This window comes from Diabrotica virgifera, chromosome 7, assembly GCF_917563875.1.
Source record: "Diabrotica virgifera virgifera chromosome 7, PGI_DIABVI_V3a".
In the NCBI taxonomy this organism is placed as follows: Eukaryota; Metazoa; Arthropoda; class Insecta; order Coleoptera; family Chrysomelidae; genus Diabrotica; species Diabrotica virgifera.
The window spans coordinates 33,189,784-33,215,587 of record NC_065449.1 but is presented as its reverse complement, the minus strand read 5'-3'; the positions used below and the strand labels follow the sequence as shown (position 1 = coordinate 33,215,587).

Here is a 25,804-nt window from a genome sequence, read left to right as displayed (position 1 = left end):
AAGTGCATTCACTAATATATAATAATAATAGTCTCCCGTTTTATACCGCCCGCGGCTTTGGGAGTATAGCAGGGTAGTCTGCTATATCTAGGGCCTACGGTATACAAGGAAGGTAACAGGGACAGTGCTACGCTTCAACCGCCTATTATTACCCCTGGTTTTACCCAAGGTACTCATTTTATTCAGGCTGAGTCGACCTGGGGCCTATAGACATTTTAAAAATGTCTAGTTGTTCTTGCCGGCGGTAGGATTTGAACTCTGGACCACCGGCATGCGAGACAAGCACACTACCACCTGCGCTACGCCGGCATTCACTAATATGAAACAAATATTATGTAGTAGAGACCTCAGCCTAAATCTTAGAAAGCGAGTACTAAAATGTTAGGTATTTTTTGTTCTTTTGTATGGTGTGGATACATGTTCTCTCAATAAACAATGCCTCAATAGATTGGAAGTATTTGAGATGTGGACGTATCGAAGAATGCTGAGAATCTCCTGGACAGACAGAATAACTAATGAGGAAGTACTAAGGAGAATACAGAACAGCAGGGAGATACTGGATCCCATCAAAATGAGAAAACTTCAATACTTGGTTCATATAACACGTGGTGACAGATATGAACTCCTAAAATTAATTATGCTGGCAACGATTCAAGGAAGGCGTAGCATAGGTAGAAGAAAAATGTCCTGACTGAGAAATCTCAGAGAATGGTTTTAATGCAGCTCACCTGAACTCTTTCGGGCTGTAGTATCAAAAGTGAGAATAGCCATGATATTTGCCAAACTTCGTCGCGGAGATGGTAGGTAAAAAAGAAGATATAGAATCACGATTCCTTTCTAGGTGAAGCCAACTATATGAGAGGTACGGAATGACCCCAGAAGACGTCCAACGTCTGGTGAACACAAATGGGTCAAAAATGGAGGATGTTTCAAGAGCATGAATTTACAGTGATGATACTAACAACCAGAGTTCAGCCCCAATGGGAAAGCATACATCTATATTTCAAGCAGGGATCCATGAAATTCTACATTGTGTAAGAATAAAAAATAAAGAGCCAATAAATTTAGCAGAAGAAGATCTGTAACAAAGAAATTTTGGTCTTAAACCGGTTCTGAAGAAAAGATTCTGGGAAAACACACAGAATACTGGGAAAAAATAGACACACACCTCATGCGAAGAGCTTTATAACTTAATTATAACAAATTCACAAAAATAATTTTTTCATTTCGAACAAATTTTTTTAGATAATTTGGGATATTCTGAGCAAAAAAGGTCTCTTGTATTTTTTTTTCTAAAATTGATTGCTGTCGAGTTATACGCGATTTAAAATTTGAAAAATGCGAAAATGGCCATATATCTCGACAACAATCAATTTTAGAGAAAAATCACAAGAAACCTTTTTTGCTCAGAATAACCCAAATTATCTAAAGAAGTGAAAATATTATTTTTGTGAAGAGTCAATAAACTTAGAAGAAGAAAATCTGTAACAAAGAAGTTCTAAACCGGTTCTGAAGAAAAAATTCTGGGAAAACCCACAGAATACTGGGAAAAAATAGACACACACCTCATGCGAAGAGCTTTATAACTTACATATTTGAGAGCTACAAAACTGCACAAAATAAACAAAAAGACGTTCAAAATCATGAGCTGAACATGAGCCAGTAAAAGGACATCTGAATACGATCGAACTGTAAAACTTAGATATAAACTAAAAAATATACAAAAAGTGACCTAGAGAGTCAGACATATTATATGTGAATTCCTTTTGTGACCGGCTGACACGATCGTGAGCTCATGTTTATGTGGGTATCAATATCAAAATAAACACATTTTTACTAGGAAAGATAATATCAATACGTTGTGTCTATCGTGTATTATCAGAGTAACTGAAATTATTTAACGAATTCCCGCTTAGTTTGCAATAGAATACCCTTTAAAGAAGGCTGTGTATTTTGACGACAAAACCGATAAAGGTAAGTAAAAGATATCTTGTTTTTATAAGTGTTTATGTTATTGTAACGGGGTTGTGGTATAGATAAAGTTTCAACTTCAAGATTATAAACAAAATTTAAGAAATTATTGGTTTGTTTGTAGAGATCTTGTCCCGTAAAATTTGAATATCACAATAGTGAGTTGCCGTCACACATTCAATTTTCAAAGCAGGAAATTAAAATACTAAATATTTATTGGTGTGACTTTTTATTAATTTTTCTACATTTTAATGATAAAAGTAGTTTTTCTAATTATTACAGGTGTGCCTCTCACCCACGATTTGGCTCTAGAGGTGTGAAATGATGGTAACTAGTCCGAAATAGAAGATTTAGATGGCGAAAATGATGTTGCTTTTGACGTTGAAATGTTTAAAAATAACACCGATGACAAGGATATTGAAGAAACTGTATTAGAAGAAGAACCTGTATTGAATGAAGAACCTGTTCCTTCAACGAGCTCTTCTTCAGCAAAAAGGCAATGGAAAGACATGACATTTCAACAAAAAATGTTTGTTCTATTTTAGTTAGTATGTAATAACATATTAAACAATTATAAAAATAATGTTTATTTGTCCCTAATGGTGTTTTACGTTTAATAAAAATGAATTTTTTCATACAGTTACGATCCTGCATTCATAGAACATAAGCCCAGAGCGCACGAACGTGACATGTCATTTGTGACAGATTCAAACAATGAATTTTTTTTTCTGCATTTTTTACACTTTTTTTAGATACCGTATATCGCATTTATTCAAAGGGAATCTTCATTTTCACTGAAAAAAAATTCAGGCCTGAAAGGCACTGGATCGCAGAAGACGAGTAATATATGGAGACTGGATACTAAGTCCAAATACATACAGGGTGTTTCATTGGGAAACGGAAATACTTTAATGGTGAATAGAGGTCACCGAGCCCGTTCTAGATATATTACATTTTTTGCCCTACCGACTTTTATAACCGAATTACAGGGTGTTTTATCGATTTTGCCTATTTCTTCCCTAAGCCATAACTTTAGACCCACCCTGTATATTTTTTTGATATTTGGTACACATATATGTCTCAATCAAAACACAAACGACCGACATACTAACCAAAAGAAAAATCCAGGCCCAGATTAACAAAAACTTATAAAGTAATTTTGATCTTAAAACAACACCCTGTGTATTCAAATTTTGAAAATCAGTTTGCATATTTGAAAAGAGTACAAAAAAATAAGTTTAATGGTTCGCTTTAATTTTTCGGCCAGACAATTTTATGACTTTAATTTTGAAATTATATTGCATCTTTTAAAAACTCTGATATTAAAAAGTAGATATTATTAACTTTTAGTTATAAATTATTAAAGTTAATGAATAAATTCTCATTTTCAAAATAATCAATACTTATTCACCATATTGGAACGACCCAATTACCAATTTATAAGAAAAGTCCAGGTCCGGATTAACAAAAAATTATAAAGTAATTGTGACCTAGAAACAACACCCTGTATATTGACATTTTGAAAATTGGTTGGCGTATTTTAAAAGAGCATCAAAAACTGCGTTAAAAGGTGCATCTACAAGACCTTCAAGTGCCAACTGTGAGTGAAGTGATAGTGTCACACAGTGATAAATATTTACAGCGACTAGAAAACCACCCAAATGTGTTAGCGCTAAATTTATTAGACAATAGTCAACAAATTAGACGCCTTAAGCAAAAATTTCCATTAGCTTTACCATTCTTAACTTAAGAAACACTAATTGTAAACGTAATTGTAATAGTCATGTAGAGTAAATATTTATTGAAATATTTTTCTTCGGGCCATTGTAAATTTCAACAAATGTGTTTATGGTCTGTTTTTTTTTAGACTGATTGCACAGTAAACAAACAATAAAAAAGGTGCATGTCAAATTTTTGCGCAGATAATTTAATTACTGCAATTTTGAAATTATATTGATTAATTCTGTCAAGATCACAAGAAGCTGCCAGAAAAATGAAGAACAATCCCAATGTAATTAGAAAATCGATTCGAAATCTTTTAAAACGAGCAAGGAAATGAATCGAACAATATGGCGGACATTTTGAGCAACTGTTATAGTTGAAATATTTTTAATTTATGTTAAATTGTTGAATTGTTTAAACGAATTCTTTTTAGTAGATATAGCTGTTTTTTTTTTAATTCTTTACTAAACCATTAAAATATCCCAATTCTCGCAATTCTAATTTATAATGATGTGCATACAGCTACAAATCCAGAGAATCCATGAAGCCAGCGTAGTAAATAAGTATTAAGTATTTTTAAAATAAGTATTGATTCATTAACATTAAATTATTAAAAGTTAATAATACATACCTGGTTTTTAATCTCAGAGTTCTTTAAAATTTCAATATAATTTCAAAATTGATGTACATAATTAAATCAACGGCGAAAAAATTAAAATGAACTTTTAATCACAGTTTTTATGCTCTTTTAAAATGGGCAAACAAATTTTCAAAATTTCAATATACAGGGTGTTTGTTCAAGGTCACAATTACTTTATATTTTTTTGTTAATCCGGACCTGGATTTTTCTTGTCATTAGTAATTGGGTCGTTCCAATGTGGTAAATAAGAATTGATTATTTTTAAAATGAGTATTGATTCATTAACTTTAATAATTTATAACTAATAGTTAATAATACCTTCTTTTTAATGTCAGTGTTCTTAAAAAATTCAATATAATTTCAAAATTAAAGTCATAAAATTGTTTGGCCGAAAAATTGAAGCAAATCATTAAACTTACTTTTTTGTGCTCTTTTCAAATATGCAAACAGATTTTCAAAATTTGAGTATACAGGGTGTTGTTTTAAGGTCACAATTACTTTATAATTTTTTATTAATCCAGACCTGGATTTTTCTTATGGTTAGTATGTCGGTCGTTTGGGTTTTGAATGTGTACCGAATATCAAAAAAATATACAGGGTGGTTCTAAAGTTATGGCTTAGGAAAGAAATGGGCAAAATCGATAAAACACCCTGTAACTCGGTTATAAAAGTCAGCAGGACAAAAAATGTAGTATATCTAGAACCGGCTCGGTGACCTCTATTCACTGTTAAAGTAATTCCGTTTCCCAATTAAACACCCTGTATATGGAACTCACCAAAAATCCTCTACAAACTGGAAGGTAAAAACATTTGGGAATGAGTGCCGTATCTGGAATGTAAGCATTTACGGCTGAAGTGTACCCAGAGAATGCATTAAGATGGCTTCGAAAAGGAAAAAGAAGTAATTCATACTAAAAGCAAATAATTTCTCAATATAGTAATGTTTCATTCAATATTTAAATAATTTCTCATTCATTATTCTGATCTCCAATCTCGAAGAAATATATGAAACCTAAAGAAGTGTCTCTGTATGTATTGCGATGGTACTATTGCTAAAAAATAAACGCAAAAATGTATAATTTCTACTTACACAACATTCTCTAAACTGTTTAGCGTCAATGGGAGAGGTGAAATTTAATCCCCATGTGTCGTTGGTCATGGGATCCTTCCAATATACAAAACAGTCGGATGCTTGGCCAATTCTTGTTCCTAAAAATAATATTTAATTATTAAAATTAAAAAATATATGAGCAGAAATGAAATTTTTTCTTAAAAGTAAAAAAACCCTTTACTAAACTTATTCCAAAATTATTTTCGATCAAATACCAATAAATTAAAAAAAAAACATGAGCAAATACAACCACTAAACTAATTTACTGATAACTCTATTTTACGTAGTAATTTTCTGTTTCTTTTTTTTTACTATGTGCCTTTTTTTAATGGCTGTTAATAAATTTTTTTACAAACTTTATTTTAAATTGTCCAAATCAGGTTTATATTTGTCATCTATAATCTATAAAAGTATTTTTTATTTAAGATTCATGTACATATATTCTTTAATTTCATAGTCTTGATGTTTGGTCCAATTAAATATGTTTCATTCACAATTGACTATTTTTTATGTATTGTAATATATTTTTCCTGTTTGCTATCAACTAATAGTTTGTTTGAAATTTGTAACAAAAAAATGGCTGCTCAAATAAAATTATATTTTTATCCAAAAACAAAATTTCATATTCCATAACCTCTCTATGTAATATTTTTTATTTAATTGCCAATTAAGGTTGTACTACAAACTGGGCTTAAGCTTGTAATGTCCATTTTGTAAAAATTGATGTAATCTGGATTTATTTCCTCGTTAACCCATAAATTTTTATGTATTTATAATTCATTGCGTAAACATTTACATATGACCTAATCCACTTGTTTCTATTCATTTAAAAACGTTTTTAATTTATAGATTGTACTTTTTTAATTTTACATCCATCGCTATCTTTAAATTTTATTAGACTGCCCAGCATAAAATTGTGATCATGTAATTTTAATTTATTTGACAAAATTTTGTTTCTTCTTTTTTTTCGGTCATAAATAGTTTACTTACTGGTTGTTCGAAAAAAAATGTAATACCGATAAGCGTTTGTGACAAAAAAAAAAGGAAGAAAGGACCATTATACAAGCGGCGGACCTTAGCATTGGAATAGCAGAAAAAAAAAACGAAGGAACACTGGTTTGACCAGGACTGCAAAAAAATCTTAACGCAGAGGAACAACGCAAAAATGGAGAATATTAGAAGGGATACGGAAAAAAGTAGAGAATATTATAAAACCAAAAGGAGACGAACTAATTGATTATGCAGACAAAAGAAGAGAAACTTACTGGAAAAATAACTAGAAATAATAGAAAACAACTACGTCCAAAATGAAGTTAGAAATTAAGACACGAGAAACATGAAATCACAATATTTTGCAGAAATAAAGATGGTATGTTACTAGGAGACAAAACAAAAAAAAAAAGAAACAGATGGACAGAGTATTCCGACCAATTTATTAAACGATAAAGGTAAAACAGAAACAGAAATACAACGAACAAAAGAAACAGAATAACAAAAACACAAGAACCGACAGAGAAGCAGGTAATAGAAGTAATAAGAGACCTATAAAATTATAAAAGTGTGGTAAATAGCAAGGTGCTAACAGAATTATTAAAAGTAGAAGGACATGCAAAAAAAAGATAGGACGCTTTATAAAAATTGAGAAAACGAAAAAATTCCGGAGGAACGGAACATAGCTTTCTGGCAAACTTGATAAAACTGTTTGTGAAAAGTGCAGATGCATTGCACGATTTGAATTATTATACAGCGTGTCTGCGTAACTTGGAACCATATGTGAAACTGTTTTAATATCAATTTTACGAAAAAAAGTCATTCTTTATAAAGTGCTCTGCCTAGTCTAAAACCTAAGACGCAATCATCAGATATCAAATTTTATCAACGGTATACGGGGTATGTCAAAAAATATGAATTTCGCTCAAGACTAAAGTGCCTTTATATTTCACAATATCGAAAATTGTCATTGAGAAAAGTTGTTTGTAATTAAAAATTATGTTATAATCTGCATTTGCACTCTTCTAAGTGAAAATTTTTTTTTTGAAAATTCCACACCTGTAATTTTGAACCAATCAAAATACGTTATTTTGACAGATCACCATGGCAACGGAGGTATTTTATCGGAAATTTTTTGCTCGTGGGGTACCCAACAGCGAATTATAGTGGAAATTTTTTGACGTTTACAATAACAGAACATTTTTGACAGACTGGTTTTTATTTGTTTACATAATTTAGTTTTGATTCATTTTCTATCACTTGTAGTTACTCAAAACTTATGTAAAATTGAAGAATATACTATTTTCTATCTTGAAATGGTATTCCCATGCAACTACAATGAGTAGAAATTACGAATTTGAAAGCCTAAATAATTGCTGACAAAGCTATGGCGCGCTATTAATCTGTTCATGCAGCTTTGGATTTTCAAATGCAAATTTGGTGTGGAATTTTCTTACCGAATACCACGCGAAGTCAAATTAATATCCGGAAATTTTTTTTTGATCATGAATATTTTTAGAAAATTTCCCTCGTCTGCGACTCGGGAAATTTTCAAAATATTCATGATCTCAAAAAAATTTCCGGAAATAATTTGACCTCTAGTGGTATTACTAGCGAAAATTTTCCTCAAATCACGGACACCCAACATCACTTTTATTTATGATAGCTCCGATATTATTAATTTTACTAGAAAAAGTTATTCTCTATAGAAAGTTTTTCATAGTTTAATAACCAAGATAAAATTATAAGATATTAAATTTTGTCAATTTTATACGAGGTATATCAAAAAATATTAATTTAGCTGAAGAGTAAAGTACCTTTATTTTTCACAATATTGAAACTTGTTATTCTAAAAAGTTGTTTAGAATTAAAAACTATGTTTCAATATGCAATGGCATCCTTCTAGTTAAAATATTGTGGACTATAAAGGTATTTTACTTTTGAGTTAAATTCATATTTTTGACATACCTCGCATAGAATTGAAAAAACTTGGTATCTTATGATTGCATCTTAGTTTTTTGACTATTTATGTTTGGATATCCGTAATTTGAGGAAAATTCATCAAAAACCATTCATTTTAAACCCGTCAAACTTTTTGAACATAGAAATAATACTACAATAAAAGGCATTGTAGAAGTAAAATGGTGCATTAGAACTCTGGTGGATGAGGGATTAAATATACTTCTCATTTTTTCTTAAAATGCATTAGTAATCTATATATTTGCTCATTTTAAAGGTCTTTTCAATCAGTACAAAAGGTATTATTAGCATTATGCACCTAAAATCGACCGTTTCTCTTTTATTTCAAGTTGAATACACCAATTTGAGCATGCACCAAAAAAATAAACTTCTTTCACCTACCATATCTCTTTTTGTATTGTAACTAGAACATTTATGAAGGAACAAATCTCTTTATTTTTTGTAGGGTACAAAAATGTTTTGTATAGTTTGTTTAGTTAGATGCATAGTTTTTAAGGTTTTCGCAAGAAACCGGTCGAAGAGGTGTTATGTTTCAATAAAAATGGCCAATTTTCAACCACGAATAACTCAAAAAGTATTGAGTTTTCAAATAAATTATATAGAACAAATTTTGCTCAGGATTAGGTTCTCTAGCCACTTCCGTGGTTATTTTAACCAAGAAATTTTCCACCCCCGAGAAGGGGTGGGAACCACCCCCAAGATAAAAGCGCACATCGGCATAGGGTAGACTTTGAATTAGGAGATAAGTAAAGACTATACCCAAAATTTCATTAAAAATACAGTAGGATATAATTCGGAGGAAATATCCTATTCTTGCTCCCATTGACTGGCGTCAGGGCCCCCGTAACCGGGCGTGCAACGCGTGCGGCGCACGCGGGCGTAACCCCAAAGGGGCGCCAAACCGAAGGTTTGGTAAATAAAAATTATTTATTTTAAATGAGATAATCATTTTTTATATACAATTTTAATTATTTCATGAACAGCTAGAAGTCTCAAAAATCAAACATTGTGTTATTACTGAAAAAATAATTATTCCCGTCCTGAAATGTTGAACTTGCTCCGTCAAAAATATATTCGCCCGCACCTCACTCTCGCCGAAGTCGATCGAGGTTCAACAAGTACGAGAGTGTAGACGGCCACCTTGTGTAACTTTGATCACTTCGTTCTACTTCCATTCTCTGTCGGTCTGGTCAAAGGGATTTTTGTCGGTATCGCACCGCTCTTTGTCGGTATCGCACTTCGAACGAGTGTGTAGAGAGAGTACTTCGGACTTCGGTCAACTTTGGCGAAGTAGCTTCGCCGAGAGTGTGGAGCCCGTTTTACTTGAATTAATGATAATTACCCTTAAGTAAACAAATGCTCTATGAATTATGAGTATGTATTTGACTTGAGTATCTTTACTGATTTTAAACTTTTGTTTTTGTGTAAAAAATATTGGAGAGTCTTTTTATTTGTTGTTATTTTAAGTGGCGTGGAAATTAAATTAATTGTGAAAATGGTAAGTATCATAATCATTGCATAGAATAATAATAAAATTATTCATTTTAAATACTTATAATTGGGTTTCCTCTAATAAAATCCACAATTTACAATTTATTTTGAAAAAAAAAATAAAATAATTAAGAAATTGTGTCTGCGTAAATTGGAACCATATGGGAAAATTTTTTATTATTAATTTTACGGAAAAATGTATTCTTCATAAAATGCTTCGCATAGTCTAAGAACTAAAATGCAACCAAATATAAAATTGTGTCAATCTTATGAATATCAATAATATGAATTTCGATCAAAAGTACCTTATATTTCACAATATCGAAAATTATTTTTATAAAAAGTTGTTTGGAATTAATTAAAAACTCTTATGCAATTACATCCTTTTAATTTAATTTTTTTCTCAAATTACAGATACCCAACGCCCTTTGCATTTATTACGAATAATGCGATAACTCTTTATTGTTATTGATTAATTAATTAATAATTATAAAACATTTATCACATTACTTGTAGTATCTGAAAAGGGCTAATTATTAATAATAAAAGACTTATCACATTATTTCTAATAAATAAAAAGGGCGTTGTTGAAAAGTACAATTAATGTACGATAAAAAGTTCTTTCTAAAAAGCTTTGCATGGTCTAAAATCTAAGATGCAACCATCATATCCTATTAATTTTTTTCAATTTTATATGAGGTATAGGTATGTAAAAAATATGAGTTTCGATCAAAAGTAAGTGCCTTTCTATATCACAATATATTTCAATTAGAAGGATGTAATTGCATATAGAAACATATTTAGTTTGTTTTTAATAATGAACAACTTTTCATAATAAATTTTCAATTCATATTTTTTGACATACCTCGTATAAGATTCATAAAATTTGATATTTGATGGTTGCATTCTGAGTTCTAGACAATGCGGAACTTTTTATGAAGAATAAGTTTTTCTCGTAAAATTAATAATAAAACAGTTTCCCATATGGCTCCTAGTTATGTAGACTAGACACCCTTTATAAAATTTGTTTGAAAACTTTGAAATGAAAAAATATTATTGTTTATTTACTTAAATGTATATTTTTAATTTAATATGCAGGGTGCTTCATGAATGTTGCAGCAAAAAATTTAAGGGGAAAGGCGCAAAATGTCGCCTGTCAAAATTTTCAATACGTTTTAAATGTACATATTAATTTTTTTCGAATCCTGAGAAAACTAATTAGCATTTTTAAAAAATTTAAACGCAGAATGAACGATAGCGTTATTGCCGAGGGCCGACAGTCCCTTAAAATAAATAAAAAGGTTCTTTTGAATTAAATATTTGCAATTATTAAAAATCACACTAAATTTTCTCTTTTATTTTCACCCCTGTAACTTATTAAAATAAACATTATAGAAGTTTTCAGGGACTTTCGGCCTCAGTGATAATGTAGTCTTTTAATCTGAGTTTAAATTTTTCAAAAATATTTATTAGTTTTATACATATAGTTGATTTAAAGGGCGCTAAAATATGTCCAGCACGCGGGCGCCAATCAGCCTTGCGGGGGCCCTGACTGGCGTATAAACAAAATCTAGGTTTGCAATATGCTCTTCATTAATTTTAATAAGGCCTACGACTCCATCTTACGAAACGTACGATACGAAGCAATGAGATCATTAGAAATACCAAAGAAACTGATATGATTAGAAGTCTTTCAAATCCGTTTAACGTTAACACAGGATTAAAACACGGACATCCCCTGTCAACAAACTTATTCAAATTTGCACTAGAAAAAATTATTAGAGGAAGCAAGGCCCAGACATGAGGCACGATTCTGAACAACGGTAGGGTTCAAAAAATTTGAAGAAGCTAGAAAATAGAGCTCATATTATCAAGAAAAACCCAAGTCGCCGTGTGCAAGTACTTGAAGGGGATACCAGAAACGATCGTCCCAGAATAGCGGAGAAATATTGCAACGTTCTTAAATAATTCATACTGTCAATTGAAATTGTCAAATTGAGGTATATTTCATTCCTACTGTCATTGAAGAAGAAAAATTATATATTGCTCCACAATATTGATGTGATATGCAATTATTATATAAAGGTAAATTTAATTAATTGTATTTTGCTTACATTAATTGTATTAATAACTAATTTTATTTACTACATACAATTGTTTACGTTTTAATAACATAACCTAAATCTTATTTTTTCTTCTTATTATTTTTTTGGACTATGGCCTTGACAATTATCCAGTAACCAGGACTAATATAATTTGCCAATATAATTAAAAGTGGAAATAATGTTGTTGAGCGTGGAAACCAGGTGTCGCTTTGCCGAACTTGAACGGTCCCAATCAGACACAACTGGCTAGTGATTTTAGTAGGTAATTTTTTTGTTTTTTGCCAATTTTCCCAAAATTGGCAAAATTACTAATTATTTAGTGATTATTAACTATTTAGTAATTATTGTTTTGCCAATTTTACCAAATTATTACCGGCATGAAAAACGGGCACCCCACAAAATGGGTCATTTTTGATGTCTCGAATTTCCTATACCTGTTTGAGTTTGTCTCGTTTAAGTGATTTTTTTAATATGTTATAACCTTATTCATAAACAATATTGCTGTAATAATATAGTTGCTAGACAGGTAAATTGTCATTGAAGTTTTCAGTCTATTCGAGAACGGAGCCAAGGAAGTTGGTCTTAAGGTCAACGAGGACAAGACCAAGTACATGGTGGTTACGATGAACCCAAGACAAAGGGTTAGACAAAACGTAACAATGAATACAATTTTGAAGTCGACAAAGAATTTAAGTACCTGGGAGCGATCATAACATCTGAAAATAAATATGAAAAGGACGTGGCAGCCAGGATCATTGCAGGAAACAGGGCATATTACTCATTAAGGACCCTAGTTAAATAAAAAATACTCTCAAGACTAGCAAAAATAAGAGTATATAAGACAATAATTCGTCCCACAATAACGTATGGAAGCGTCACATGGACTCTGAATCAGCGGGAAACGACAAAATTACTGGTACTTTAAAGAAAGATACTGCGGACTATCTATGGGCCTTGCAGAGAAGAGACAACAGGAGAATGGAGAAGAAGACACAATGGTGAACTCCAGACAATATATGGAGATGAAAACATAGTACGCTACATTAAAGCAAACAGAATACGATGGGCGGGTCACGTGCTAAGATCAAGTGACGAAAGACTTCTGAACGCCACGTTCTGGGAAAGGCCCGATGGAAAAAGATCAGTTGGTCGCCCAAGAAAAAGGTGGAAGGACGCAGTAGCTAGTGATCTACGCAAAATGGGAGTACAGCAATGGGAAATAGCTGCTCAGGACCGACAACAATGGAGGGAAATAGTAAACGCGGCCAAGACTCACATAAAGTTGTAGAGCCAAATGATGATGATGATGATGATGAGGTAAATTGTCATTGTATACCGGGTTTACCAGTCAAACTATGTTTTTTTCTCAAAGTTCACCATACCCTGTTAAATATTCCAGCATTTATAAAATACTGAAATTAAAACCCAACTATAGCCTCAGGTTTTCTTAACATTCTGTTTTTGATTCATTCGCTTATGTTGGATAATAAAAAAGTTAGGTACTTTAACAACTAGTCATGTTGTTCATCAAGACAGAATTTTTTTTAATAAGTGCGACAAACTCTAATGGGTAATTCTGCATGAAAAAATATTGACCGTTGGCTTTATAAACATATGTACGCAAATGCTTCGTTTCCGAAATACGGGATGTTGAATTTTTTCTTACAAACTGACGATTTATTTATTACTCTAAAACTGGTAGATATATGCAAATGAAATTTCGTAGGTTTTAAGAGGAAGTTATCACGCATTTTTGACATACAATTAAGAATTTTATATTCACCATTGACGTGCATACGGGTAATATTACCTGTCTTATTACCCGTATGCACTCTAATAGTGAATATAAAATTCTTAGTTGTTTGTCAAAAAATGCTCAATAGCTATCTCTTAAAACCTACCAAATTTCATTTGCATATCTCAACCAGTTTTAGAGCAATAAATAAATCGTCAGTTTGTAAGAAAAAATTCAACACTCCGTATCTCGGAAACGATGCATTTGCGTACATATGTTTATAAAGCAAACGGTCATTATTTTTTTCATGCAGAATTACCCTTAAAGTTTGTCGCACTTATTTAGAAACACCCTGTATTGATGAAGAACATGGCTAGTTGTTAAAGTAACCTAACTTTTTTATTATCCAACATAAGCGAATGAATCAAAAAACAAAATGTTAAGAAAACCTGAGGCTATAGTTAGGTTGTAATTTCAGTATTTTATAAATGTTACATATTCCACAGGGTGTGGTGAACTTTGAGAAAAAAACACAGTTGATTGGTACACCCGGTATACAATGACAATTTACCTGCCTAACAACTATATTATTACAGCGATTTAGTTAAAGACTAAGGCTATAATATTAAAGTTATGGACAAAATGATATAATTAATATAATTAAATATAAAATTATATAACAAAAATGATTAAAAAATCACTTAATTCGGACAACAGGTTTAGGAAATTCGACACATCAAAAATGACCCAACTTGTGGGGTGCCCGTTTTTCGTGCCGGTCAGTGTATTATATAATATTTTTTAATTTAAATTCGCCGGTGTATTAAACGTTAAGCCAAAAGTACAAAGCCATTCAAAGAGTGTTTCCAAGTTCTTTGAAAAAACTATTAAAGGGACAAATAAAATCGGCAACTATAGTTTCCTGTCTATTCTATGTGAGCTAACCCGTCAGCATTTCAAAAACCTTTTCAAAGGGTGTTGTCCCTGCATTATTTATGTGATTGATTTAGCGTTTCCAGCTCTGTTCTTTATGGCACACGGGGGATATTTGAATGCTATAACGGAGAGGATGTGCTCTCAGATTTAATATGTCTAAATGTTTCTTTTGTGTAAAAGTTTAACAAAACAATAGAAAAATGTATAGTTTACTTACCGTGAACAATTTTAAGTAACATTGTGATTATTTATATACTCCATTATTATCTTTATATCGAGTATTTACTGTTATATGTGTACTCAATAAAAAAAATCAAAATAAACTAACGAGAAGAAGACTCCATAAAAGACTTATATAAACCAAGATTGGACCAAAAGCTACAAGAGTTGAGGTATGAATCACTACAACAAACATACGAACACACAAAAACCTTCATAAACACAATGGCCTTAGAAGCTCTTGGAGAAGAGGACCAAAGATACACCCACCAAAATATAAGATTAAACGAAGAAACAATGAAATGCATAAAAGAGAAGAAAGAACTCCATATAAAATATCTGAACACTGAAAACTTACGGACTTCGAACTATACAGGAAAAAAATTAACAAGTAAAAAGAAAAATCACAAATACTATAAAAACTTGCTAACCGAAAACTTTCCCTAATTTAAAGAAACAAAAATAAACGGAATAGAAAGTTATATATAAATCGAAAATAAATTAGCTTAAAATAGACGAAGGTAAACCAATCAAAGGAACAGGCAAGTACACGTATTTAGGTTTCATATCAAGCAAAGAAATAACTTCGATTTCCACTTCGGAAATCGAAACGCCACATCGAAAATTGTGGCTTATTTCCAGCTAAAACAAGTAATTGGACTTCGTAAGGCCAAGGTTTTCACCCAAAGTAATCGGGCGTGTCGAATAATATATCACTTGTTCTATTCCGGTGACTTTAAAACAGTACTTCTAGTGGCTTTTCTCAAACCAGAAGTCCTAGATCAAATTTCTCACCTTTAGTACCATCCTTGGATTATAAGCTTTCATTTGACAACTTATTTGTCATTCTACCTGATTTAGTAACGGAGGAGTTAATTCGCGGTCGGACGGCCAGACAGCCTAGGTAAAATTTTTCACCTTTAGTACCATCCTTGGATCATAAGCTTTCATTTGGCACCTCATTTGTCATTCTATCTGGTATAATGACGTAGGAGTTTTTTCGCGGTCGGACGGACAGACGGACAGACAGCCTATAATAAATTTACATTCAAGATGCAGTAGAAATAAACAAACCAAGACACGTTAAATGCTACTCGGAGCATTCCCGAATCATAATTTTTAATGTATAAAATTTGGAAAACATGACTTGGGATTTACAATGTATATACATTGTAAATTATGATTCGGAAATGCTCCTAGTAACTTTTAACGTGTCTTGGTTTGTTTATTTCTACTGCATCTTGATTGTAAATTGAGTATAGGTCAAATTTTTCACCTTTAGTACCATCCTTGGATTATTAGCTTTCATTTCATACTTCACTTGTCATTCATTCTACCTGGTATATAGACGGAGGAGTTGTGTTCACAGCCGGACAGACAGACGGACGGATAGAGGGACGAGCATAATTCAAAGTTTTCACATTTTTTCAAAATTGGGTGAAAACAATAGTAAATTACATAAGATGTCACAATAAACTATCATCAGTGTAAAAACATCAACTATACTGATGGAGACGTTGACCAAAATCTATTTCTTGTCAAGGTTAAAATAAAATTAAGAGAATACAAAAAAAGTAAAGTTAAAAGACTAGATTTATCAAACCTTGAGGGTGAAGTCTGTTAAAAATAGATAAATGAGCAGATTGCACCAGCATCTCTAGAAACTACAGAAAAAGGATGTCAACTAAAATATGTTTATAAAACTCTTTATATTGGACGTAAAGCATACACTATTCTTCTTCTTCAAGTGCCGTCTCCTAATCGGAGGTTGGATATCATCATCACTATCTTTACTCTATCCACCGCTGCTCTAAATAGTTCTATAGAACTGCATCTAAACCAGTCCCTTAAATTCTTTAACCATGACACTCTCCTTCTTCCTATACTCCTTCCGCCTCTTATCTTTCCCTGTATTATCAGTCTTAGCATTTCATATCGCGGTCCCCTCATTACGTGTCCCAGGTATTGTAACTTTCTTATTTTTATTGTATTTATTATTTCGCATTCTTTACCCATTTCTCGCAGTATTTCCGTGTTCGTTTTCCTTTGTGTCCATGCTATTCTAAGCATTCTTCTGTAACAACACATTTCAAATGACTGTAGCTTATTTATGTGTTCTTGCTTTAGTGTTTAGCTTTCAAGTCCATATTGTAGTATCGAGAACACGTAGCATTTCAAAGCTCTTACTCTCAGTTCTAAGCTAAGGTCTTTGTTGCAGAGAACTGTTTTCATTTTTACAAACGCATTTCTTGCTATTTCTATCCTGGTCCTTATTTCTGTTGTTTGATCATTTTTCTCCGAAATCCAGGTTCCTAGGTATTTGTATTTGTCAACCCTTTCTATCGGTACATTTTCCAAATGTATGCTTGTTTATATGTTTGTTTTCTTGGTTATTATCATGTATTTGGTCTTTTTTATATTCATTTTTAGTCCATATTCTTCACAGAACTTTTTTGTTCTGTTTAGTAGAAGTTGGAGTTGTTCAGCAGAGCTTGCCATAATCACGGTGTCATTTCCATATCTTATGTTGTTAATTGATCTTCCGTTAATTACTACACTCACCGGCACAAAATTCCGCCACTCAAAATTTGTGATTAAGTTTGACAATCTATAACTTTATTATTTGTACTCCGATTTTCAAGATTCTTTATGTGTTGATGCCGTTTGTTATTATTCCGGTAACAAAAAATTTTTGCTTAGATAACATTATACGGGGGTAAATGTAAGCGTTGTTTTTTCTCCTAAATTTAAAAAATTCTGTGGAAAAATTGGAGGGCTGTTTTTGTTTCATACTCTTTTTGTATATCCTGGAGGTATCACTAAGGTTTTGTGTTTTGAATTATCCGAATATATCTTTTCTTGTAAGAGCTGTAAATAAAAACACTGCTTTGAAGGTTTATTTAATTAAACATATCAAACGCAATATAATTAACAAAACAAAACAAAATTAACAACAAAACAAAACAATTCAATAGCGGGTATGTCCACCTCTTGCAGCAACGACTGCTCACAATCTGTTTAACATCGAATCAAGATGTGTTATCCTTGCCTGGGGAATAGTCCGATATTTCTCTACCAGGGCCATAACTGTACCAAATTTTCTGGAGGCCTAGGATGACGGCGAATAAATTTTTAATTTATCCCATAAATGCTCAATAGAATTGAGGTCTGGGGCATGTCGACCATTCTAATCTTATCAATCCAACCTTTATTTTATGAGTCAATCAGTGTTTTTATTTACAAAAAATGGCACAGCTCGTACAAGAAAAGAGATATTCGGATAATTCAAAAACCAAAATTTTAGTTATGCTTCCGGGATAATGACACGACTATGAAACAAAAACAGCTATTCCATTTCGCCACATAATTTTAAGTTAGGAAAAAATACAACGCTTCCATTCACCCCTGTACAATGCCATGCAAGCAAATTTTTTTTGTTACCGGAATAATACTGAACGATATCAATATCTGTACCCAGGACCGCGCCAAGGCTTTCAAGCGCCCCGGGGCAAGTAATTTTAGGCGCCCCTTTCCTCCTTCCTTTTTAAGTAGTTTTTTGTAGCTTAGTGGATCGTTATACGGTATAAATACAAACTATTTTTATGTGTTAGGAAAGTATCATCATCATCATCATAATCTAACCGTTATCGTCACTGCTGAACATAGGTCTCCTCTAAGTTTCTCCATGTCTCCCTATCTTGAGCTACCAGCTATCCAGTTCCCGGCAGTTCTCTTTACATCGTCACTCCAGCGCGTTGGTGGTCGATCTCTGCTTCGTTTATACAATTTTATAACAAAGAAAAAAATTGATATTGCGTCGTCGGAGTTGAAAAATATACGTTAAAATTAAGTCCGGAAGTGGATAAACTGACTAATTCTAAGCAACTTTTGTTCCATAATAATATACAGTTTTTTCTACTAAGTCAATATTTTTCCATTTATTTGCGAGTGAGTATGTTGCGCATGGGCATGAGTTGCGTTCATTTTTCAACATAAAAACTACGGTTTTAGACCGTTTTTCGCAAATAACTCAAAAAGTGTGTATTTTATTGAAACAAATTTTCTAGCAAAAACGAGCTTATAAAAAAATTTAAAAAAACTTGTGCACGCATGAAGTCAGTAGATCTAGTAGAGGAAGAGTTGTTGCTCGAGTAAAGTGGGTTCTTATTCGTCAAATTAGATATCGAACATTTCAACGTAAAATAACCAAAAAATTAAGCACTTTTCGAGCAAAAATCATGACAATTTTTTTAAAGTCTTTAGAAAAAGCTTTATTTTTGTTTTTTCAAAAAGATTCTAGTAGCAAAAGTAAGTCGGTAACGTATAAAATAAAGTTGGTCCCTTTTTTTAGTAAAGTACATCGTAAAAATCTCCGCTTAATTAGCCTCCCAAATGAAATTAGTTGTTACAGCTTTACAATTTACTTCACTTATGTATATTTATATGATCTGAAAGTTTCATCATTTAAAAGTGCTTATTTAAAAAAAAAATTGGTTTTAAATAAAAAAAATATATTGATATTTTTAAGAAAATGTCTTTTTTCAAAATTTTTCCTAAGAATATATTTCGCTAAAATACTTACTTTTTGAGTAATTTGTCGGTGAAAAGCGGTGGAAGACGAAAAACTGTCTAAAAACGTGGTTATTTTGTTGAAAAATGAACACATTCACTCGCAAATAACTCGAAAAGTAGATATGGACTTACGTAATATAAAAACTTTATAGACGAACAACTTAACTTTATAGTTACTTACAATTCGTCAGTTTATCCACTTCCGGACTTATTTTTAACGTAAATATATTTCCCCCCGTGAAGGAGCAGTACTCCCCTAGGGCAAAAGCACACGTCGACACAATATCATTTTCTTCTTTGACTTGTTAGCTATGTGTATGCCAAATTTCATGTTAATCCAAGCGGTTCTTTAAAATTCAGAGGTTTTTGCAATATTTTACCGTGAGTGAATGGAGTAGTACACAGTTCAGTTTAAGGGGAACGGAGCAAAGTGCAAAACATTGATCATGTCAAAATTTTTAATGTGTATTAAATGTATTCATTTTTTTCAAATCCTGAGAAAACTAATAAGTATTTTTGAAAAATTTAAATGCAGAATGAAAGACTACCTTATTACCGAGACTGAAAGTCCCTTAGAATAAATAAAAAGTTTCTTTTGAATAAAATATTTGCAATTAAAGATTACACTAAATTTTTTCTTTTATTTTCACCCCTGTAACTTATTAAAATAAACATAAAAAATTTCAGGGATTTGCAGCCCTCGGTAATAATCTAATCTTTCATTCTGCGTTTAAATTTTTCAAAAATATTTATTAGTTTTCTAAGGATTCGAAAAAAAATGAATACATTGAAAATTTTGACATGCGTCAAAATTTTTTCATTTTGCTCCGTTGGCCTTTGAAAGAAATAACCGTTCTTACACTTAGGGGATCAAAGTAATGGGTAATAACTGCTATTTTTATATATACCTACGATTGGTAAATTTTCAATTTCACAAGATAATACAATATTATTAATATTTCTGGTAATTTCTGGTAATTTCGGTATTGTCAAATTTTTTTTCGGCACCTGCCGGCGCCTTTTTACTTCGGCGCTGGGGGGGGCACCGCCCCTCTCCGCCCTTATGGACGGCGCGGCCCTGTCTGTACCTACAAACTGAGGCAAGAATCTTAAAAATCGGAGCACAAATAATAAAGTTATAAATTGTCAAACTTAGTGTGTAATTGACGACATAAAACAAAGCAACTAAAATGGTTTGGCCATATATCGTACATACAGTCAACGATATCAACAAGTAGGTACTACGGCGGGCACCAAAAGGACGACAGAAAAGAGGAAGACCTAGGAAAAAGTGAATAGAAGGAATTCATAGGGAAATTAAAGTAAGAGGCTTGAACGAAGACATGTGTTACGATAGAGAACAATAACAAATGGGAACCGGAAGACGTCATAGAACGTTATGAACCGATTATATTATATACAAAACTATTTATCTTACCTGGTTGTACCAGCCGCACATCCAGGATTTTGTCGACTTGTGAATTGTAAGCTGTGATGTGAAAAACGCATTCTGGAGAGTCTTGGATGCAGGTGATGTTGACTGGTACTAAATCTTCGCTTACTTGCTGCCATTTTGCTTGGCCGCTTCCAGCTGCTACGTGAAATACCTCTGCCCATAATCTACACAAAAAATATTCTTGTTTAATATAAAATATAAAAAGTACTAAATAAAAATAAGTAGTTAATAACTATTAGAATAAAGTACACCGGAGTACAATTAACGGATCCAGAGAAACTATGGAATTATTCGTAACGATAAAACATTGGTATTCGAGATATTTAAAGTTTAAAATGAATTCATTTTAAACTTAAAACATCTCGAAAACTAATGACTGTGTTCTTATGAATGAAGGGTATATTATTTACGTAGATAGTGTTGGAGAATCGAAAAATTGCGGTAAAATAGCAATAAGGTATAATTTGGGAAGGGTCAACCATTAAGTGCCCTGTCTTTGCCTCTGGTAGTAGCCATAAACGGTTTTGTATCATAATTTAGTAGGATATACAGTAGCTAAACTTTCTGCAAAGTATGACAAGGATAGTTCAAATTGTTTTAAAGTACTGGGTATAAATAATTTTCTGAATTTTTTATAAAACACATTTATGTACCTAAATTTGAGAATAGAAGAAATCTTTGTCAAAGTGCTGTGCGTAGTGAAAGGGAAAAAGCTAGTTTAAGAAACCTCAATAAAGAAATAAAACGAAGATGCAAGGCAGATAAAAAACTGCACTATCAAAGTATATGCAAAGAAATTGAAAGACATGATCAGAATAACCAGCCGAGAGATCTATTTACAAAAATACGCTACTTAACCCGCCGTTACACGCGTCTTCTATTCGGACGTGGTTGCACGCGTATGAGCGTCGCCCTCACCTACATAAGTTCGACTTATTTCGAGGAAGAATGAATGTCAACATGTATAAATATAAAATGGGTTGTACTCACATATTATAGAAAGTCTCGTATACCATTTTTTTTTATTATTTTAACAAAACAAAAGTAAAAATAATATACATAGGTAGATCAAAAGCAAGTTTTCTTAATTTTCAATTTCAGAAAGCCGCTGAAGAAATTAACGTTTTTTACGCGAATTCATTTTACTAAAAAGACAAATTAAAATTAACAACTGTTCTGAAGCTATTTCTTTGTGGTATATATGTAATTAACTATTAATATTTTGTATTTTGATAACGACGTCCGAGGTGGAATTCGAAACGTCAATAAAATCAATTTTTTAAGTTAAATTGTGGCTTATTTCCCAATTAGAATAGGTAAATTTAAAAATGGGTTCTTAACCAGTGGCACACCTAGAATTTTCCTCTGGGGGGGGGGGGGAGGATGGGTTAGCTTGGGCACCGAAAGTTTTTTGTATTATTTGTGAAAGATAAGTTACATTTTCCTACTTTCTTTTATATATATTTCTATATGCTCTGGGTGGGATTTTAACCCCTAAGCCCCCCGCTCGGTGTGCCACTGTTCCTAACCTAATCCAAACAATAATATTTTAATTAAACCTACCTAAATATTAAATAAAAACCTAAAAGTTTCTTTGAGATCACAGAAACGTGATTTCACCGTGATTGCACGCGCAGTGAGGAATTCCCTCACTTGAAGAGGGATGTCTCTTCTTTCAACTATCACACAGCACACTGAACGCCAGAAATATTCTATAACTTTTTCATACCCTCTTATGAACCATGCTAAAGGCATTCCTGGATGCTTAAGGTTATCGTATTAGTTTACACAATTTCATTGGTTATAAACAAATATGGTGAGGGATTCCCTCATAGCGCGTGCAATGGCGGGTAAACAAGAGACTTCAAAGCCAGAACTTGGGCCATTGAAGACAACACTGGAACTCTGAGAACAAACAGAGAAGATATAGCAGAGATATGGAGATCGTATTGCAGGGACCTATATAAAGATGATCAACGCCAAGAACCTGTTAACCAAATCTCTGACGAGGTAGAAGAAGAACCTAATATACTTGAAAATGAAATAAGACTTACGATCATTAAGCTCAAATATAATAAAGCACCAGGTCCAGATATGATGAACAGCAGAAATGCTGAAAGCCACAGAAGAAACTGGCGTAAAGTTACTTCATCTGCTCTGTAACCAAATATGGCATTCTAAACAATAGCCTGAAGACTGGAGAAAATCTACAATAACAACAATTCATAAAAAAGGCAGCTTCCATAAATGCGACAATTATAGAACCATTTCTCTTATGTCACATGCCAGTAAAATAATGCTACATATAATCAATGAGAGACTAAAAACATTCCTTCAAAGGGAAATTCCACAAGAGCAAACTGGATTTACCAAAGGTAGAGGTACTCGAGAACATGTGTTGAATATAAGACAGATAATCGAAAAATCTAGGGAATTCAATATTCCACTGTACATATGCTTTATAGATTATCGTAAGGCGTTCGACAGGATCAAGTGGAGACACTTATGGAGAATACTAAAAGAAGTAGGCGTACCCCAACACCTTATTTCGTTTATAACTGAACTATGCGAACACACTACTGGATCAGTTAAAGTGCTTGACACACTTTCAAAAGAATTTCATCCAGAAGGGGGTGTCAGACAGGGATGTATACTATCCCCACAAATATTCAATATATATGGAGAGCATATTATGAGAAGAGCACTTGAAGGATGGGAAAAAGGCATCTTAATAAATGGTCATAAACTAAACAACCTACATTTCGCAGATGACACATCCCTCCTTGCAAATAGTCAAGCACACGGTTATTAGACTTTATTACGGTTGTCTTGTCCCACGGTGGTGGGGAGACTTATTTTTTTGACTTTACGTCACAAGAGTTTACATTCCCATATTTTTAAATTATTTTCTATCATCGAATGTGTGTTGTGTGTTATTGTGTATATATGTGTATTATTTGTGTTATTATGAAATAATAAGACAAATAGTACACATTTTATCTTATACCGGGTGGCGAATCGTAAAAAGGGCCATAGACAGGAAACTCAATGTAAAGTTCTGAATTGTTGAATTCCTGCTTCCCTAATTATTCTACATCAAAAGTCATGAGAGAATACTTGTAGAGAATTAAAATCTGTATTAAAATCAAAAGTTAAAATTGTTCTACGATTTAAATGCATTCCAAAATTTTGAAAAATATGATACATTTGCCACAATAGGTATGCGTGTAAAAGTAAGGCCACACGTTACTATTTAATCACAGTGCTCACACCATTGACCGAATAAAAAAATCTTTATTATTAATCCTTTCTCCGCAACTGAGGGTATCTTATCAACTGTATTTTTTTTAAACAATAGATGATAAAATAAAAATATTCACAGTTCAAAAATGTGAACATTATTGCATTGTGTGGGGCCTAAGTTTGGGCTGAAAACTAAAATGTATTACATTTTTACAAAATTTTGGAATATGTTTAATTACGTAGACCAATTTTAACACTTATTTCCAATATAGATTTCAATCCTCTTCAAATAGTTTCTAATGTCTTTTTATGTAAAATAATTATTAGGGAAGCTGGAATTCAACAGTTCAGAATTTTACATTGAGTTAATGCAAAACTTTGACGCATGTCAAAATTCTCAATGTGTTTTAATTGTATTCATTTTTTTCGAATCCTGAGAAAACTAATAAATAATTTTGAAAAATTTAAACTCAGAATGAAAGACTACATTATTACCGAGGGCTGAAAGTCCCTGAAAGCTTCTATAATGTTTATTTTAATAAGTTACAGGGCTGAAAATAAAAGAGAAGTGTGTATTTAATTTCAAATATTCCATTCAATAGAATCTGCTTGTTTATTCTAAGGGGCTTTCCGCCCTCGGTAATAATGTAATCTTGCATCCTGCGTTTAAATTTTTTTAAAATACTTAGTTTTCTCAGGATTCGAAAAAAATCATATTACGATTCAAATGACAGTAAACTCTCGTGACGTAATCTCACCCTTAATGTTCATTGGTTAGTCGATTTAGGCAACCGTAGTAATGTCTAAGAACCGTGGTCAAGCAGAGATGATTGATCTTATACGACTGGTTGAAAACGAAAGTCAAATATTTGGTCTGCAATTAAACATATCAAAGACAAAGATCATGATAGTGGATAGACTACATAACAATCATCTACACATAACCACAATTGACCGGTTTGAGGTTGTGAGCTCATACTTCTGGGATCATTAATCACAAACACAGGGTCACTACAAGAAGAAATAAAAGGCAGATGTGATCTAGCAAAAGTCGCCACAGCAAAAATGACCACAATATGGAAGAATTGTCAAATTTCAAGAGCGTTAAATATAAGTTTGGTCAACTGCTTAATATTCCCAATACTAACCTACGGATGTGAATCTTGGACCCTGAGAAATTCGGAAAGAAAAAAGATAGACGCCACTGAAATGTTCTGTTAGAGACGAATGCTACGAATTCCTTGGACCGACCATAGAACAAATAATTCAATTGTAAGAGAGATAAAAGTTAGCCAAAGACTCTCCAGTAAAGTCCATCTCCAACAATTAAAATACTTTGGACATGTTATGAGAGCAAATACAGAAAACATGGAAAGACTCATTATACAAGAAAAGGTGGAAGGCCGAAGATCGCGAGGAAGATCCCCAACAAGATGGATCGATCAGATTACAGGAACATGCAAAAGACCTATGCATGAGTTAAAAGAAATGACCAGAGACAGAGATCTTTGGAGACGGACAATACACGACAACGTCGACCACTACACTCCCTCCGGGGGGTCAATATTGAAAAGAGAGAGAGATTTACCTAAATGATATGAGTTAAATCTTAATATTTTAAGGTCTAGAATCT

General features: G+C 32.4%; 1 protein-coding gene across 1 annotated transcript in view; it reads right to left on the bottom strand.

Moving 5' to 3' along the window:
• Positions 1-25,804, bottom strand: part of LOC114337852 (protein still life, isoform SIF type 1) — a 160,618-nt gene that overhangs the window by 74,835 nt on the left and 59,979 nt on the right. Inside the window, exons 2-3 of the mRNA XM_050656121.1 lie at positions 20,911-21,092; positions 5,424-5,542 (exon numbers count right to left, since the gene is read on the bottom strand). Coding sequence (XP_050512078.1) covers positions 5,424-5,542; positions 20,911-21,092 — 301 coding nt within the window. The remainder of the gene's footprint in view (positions 1-5,423; positions 5,543-20,910; positions 21,093-25,804) is intronic.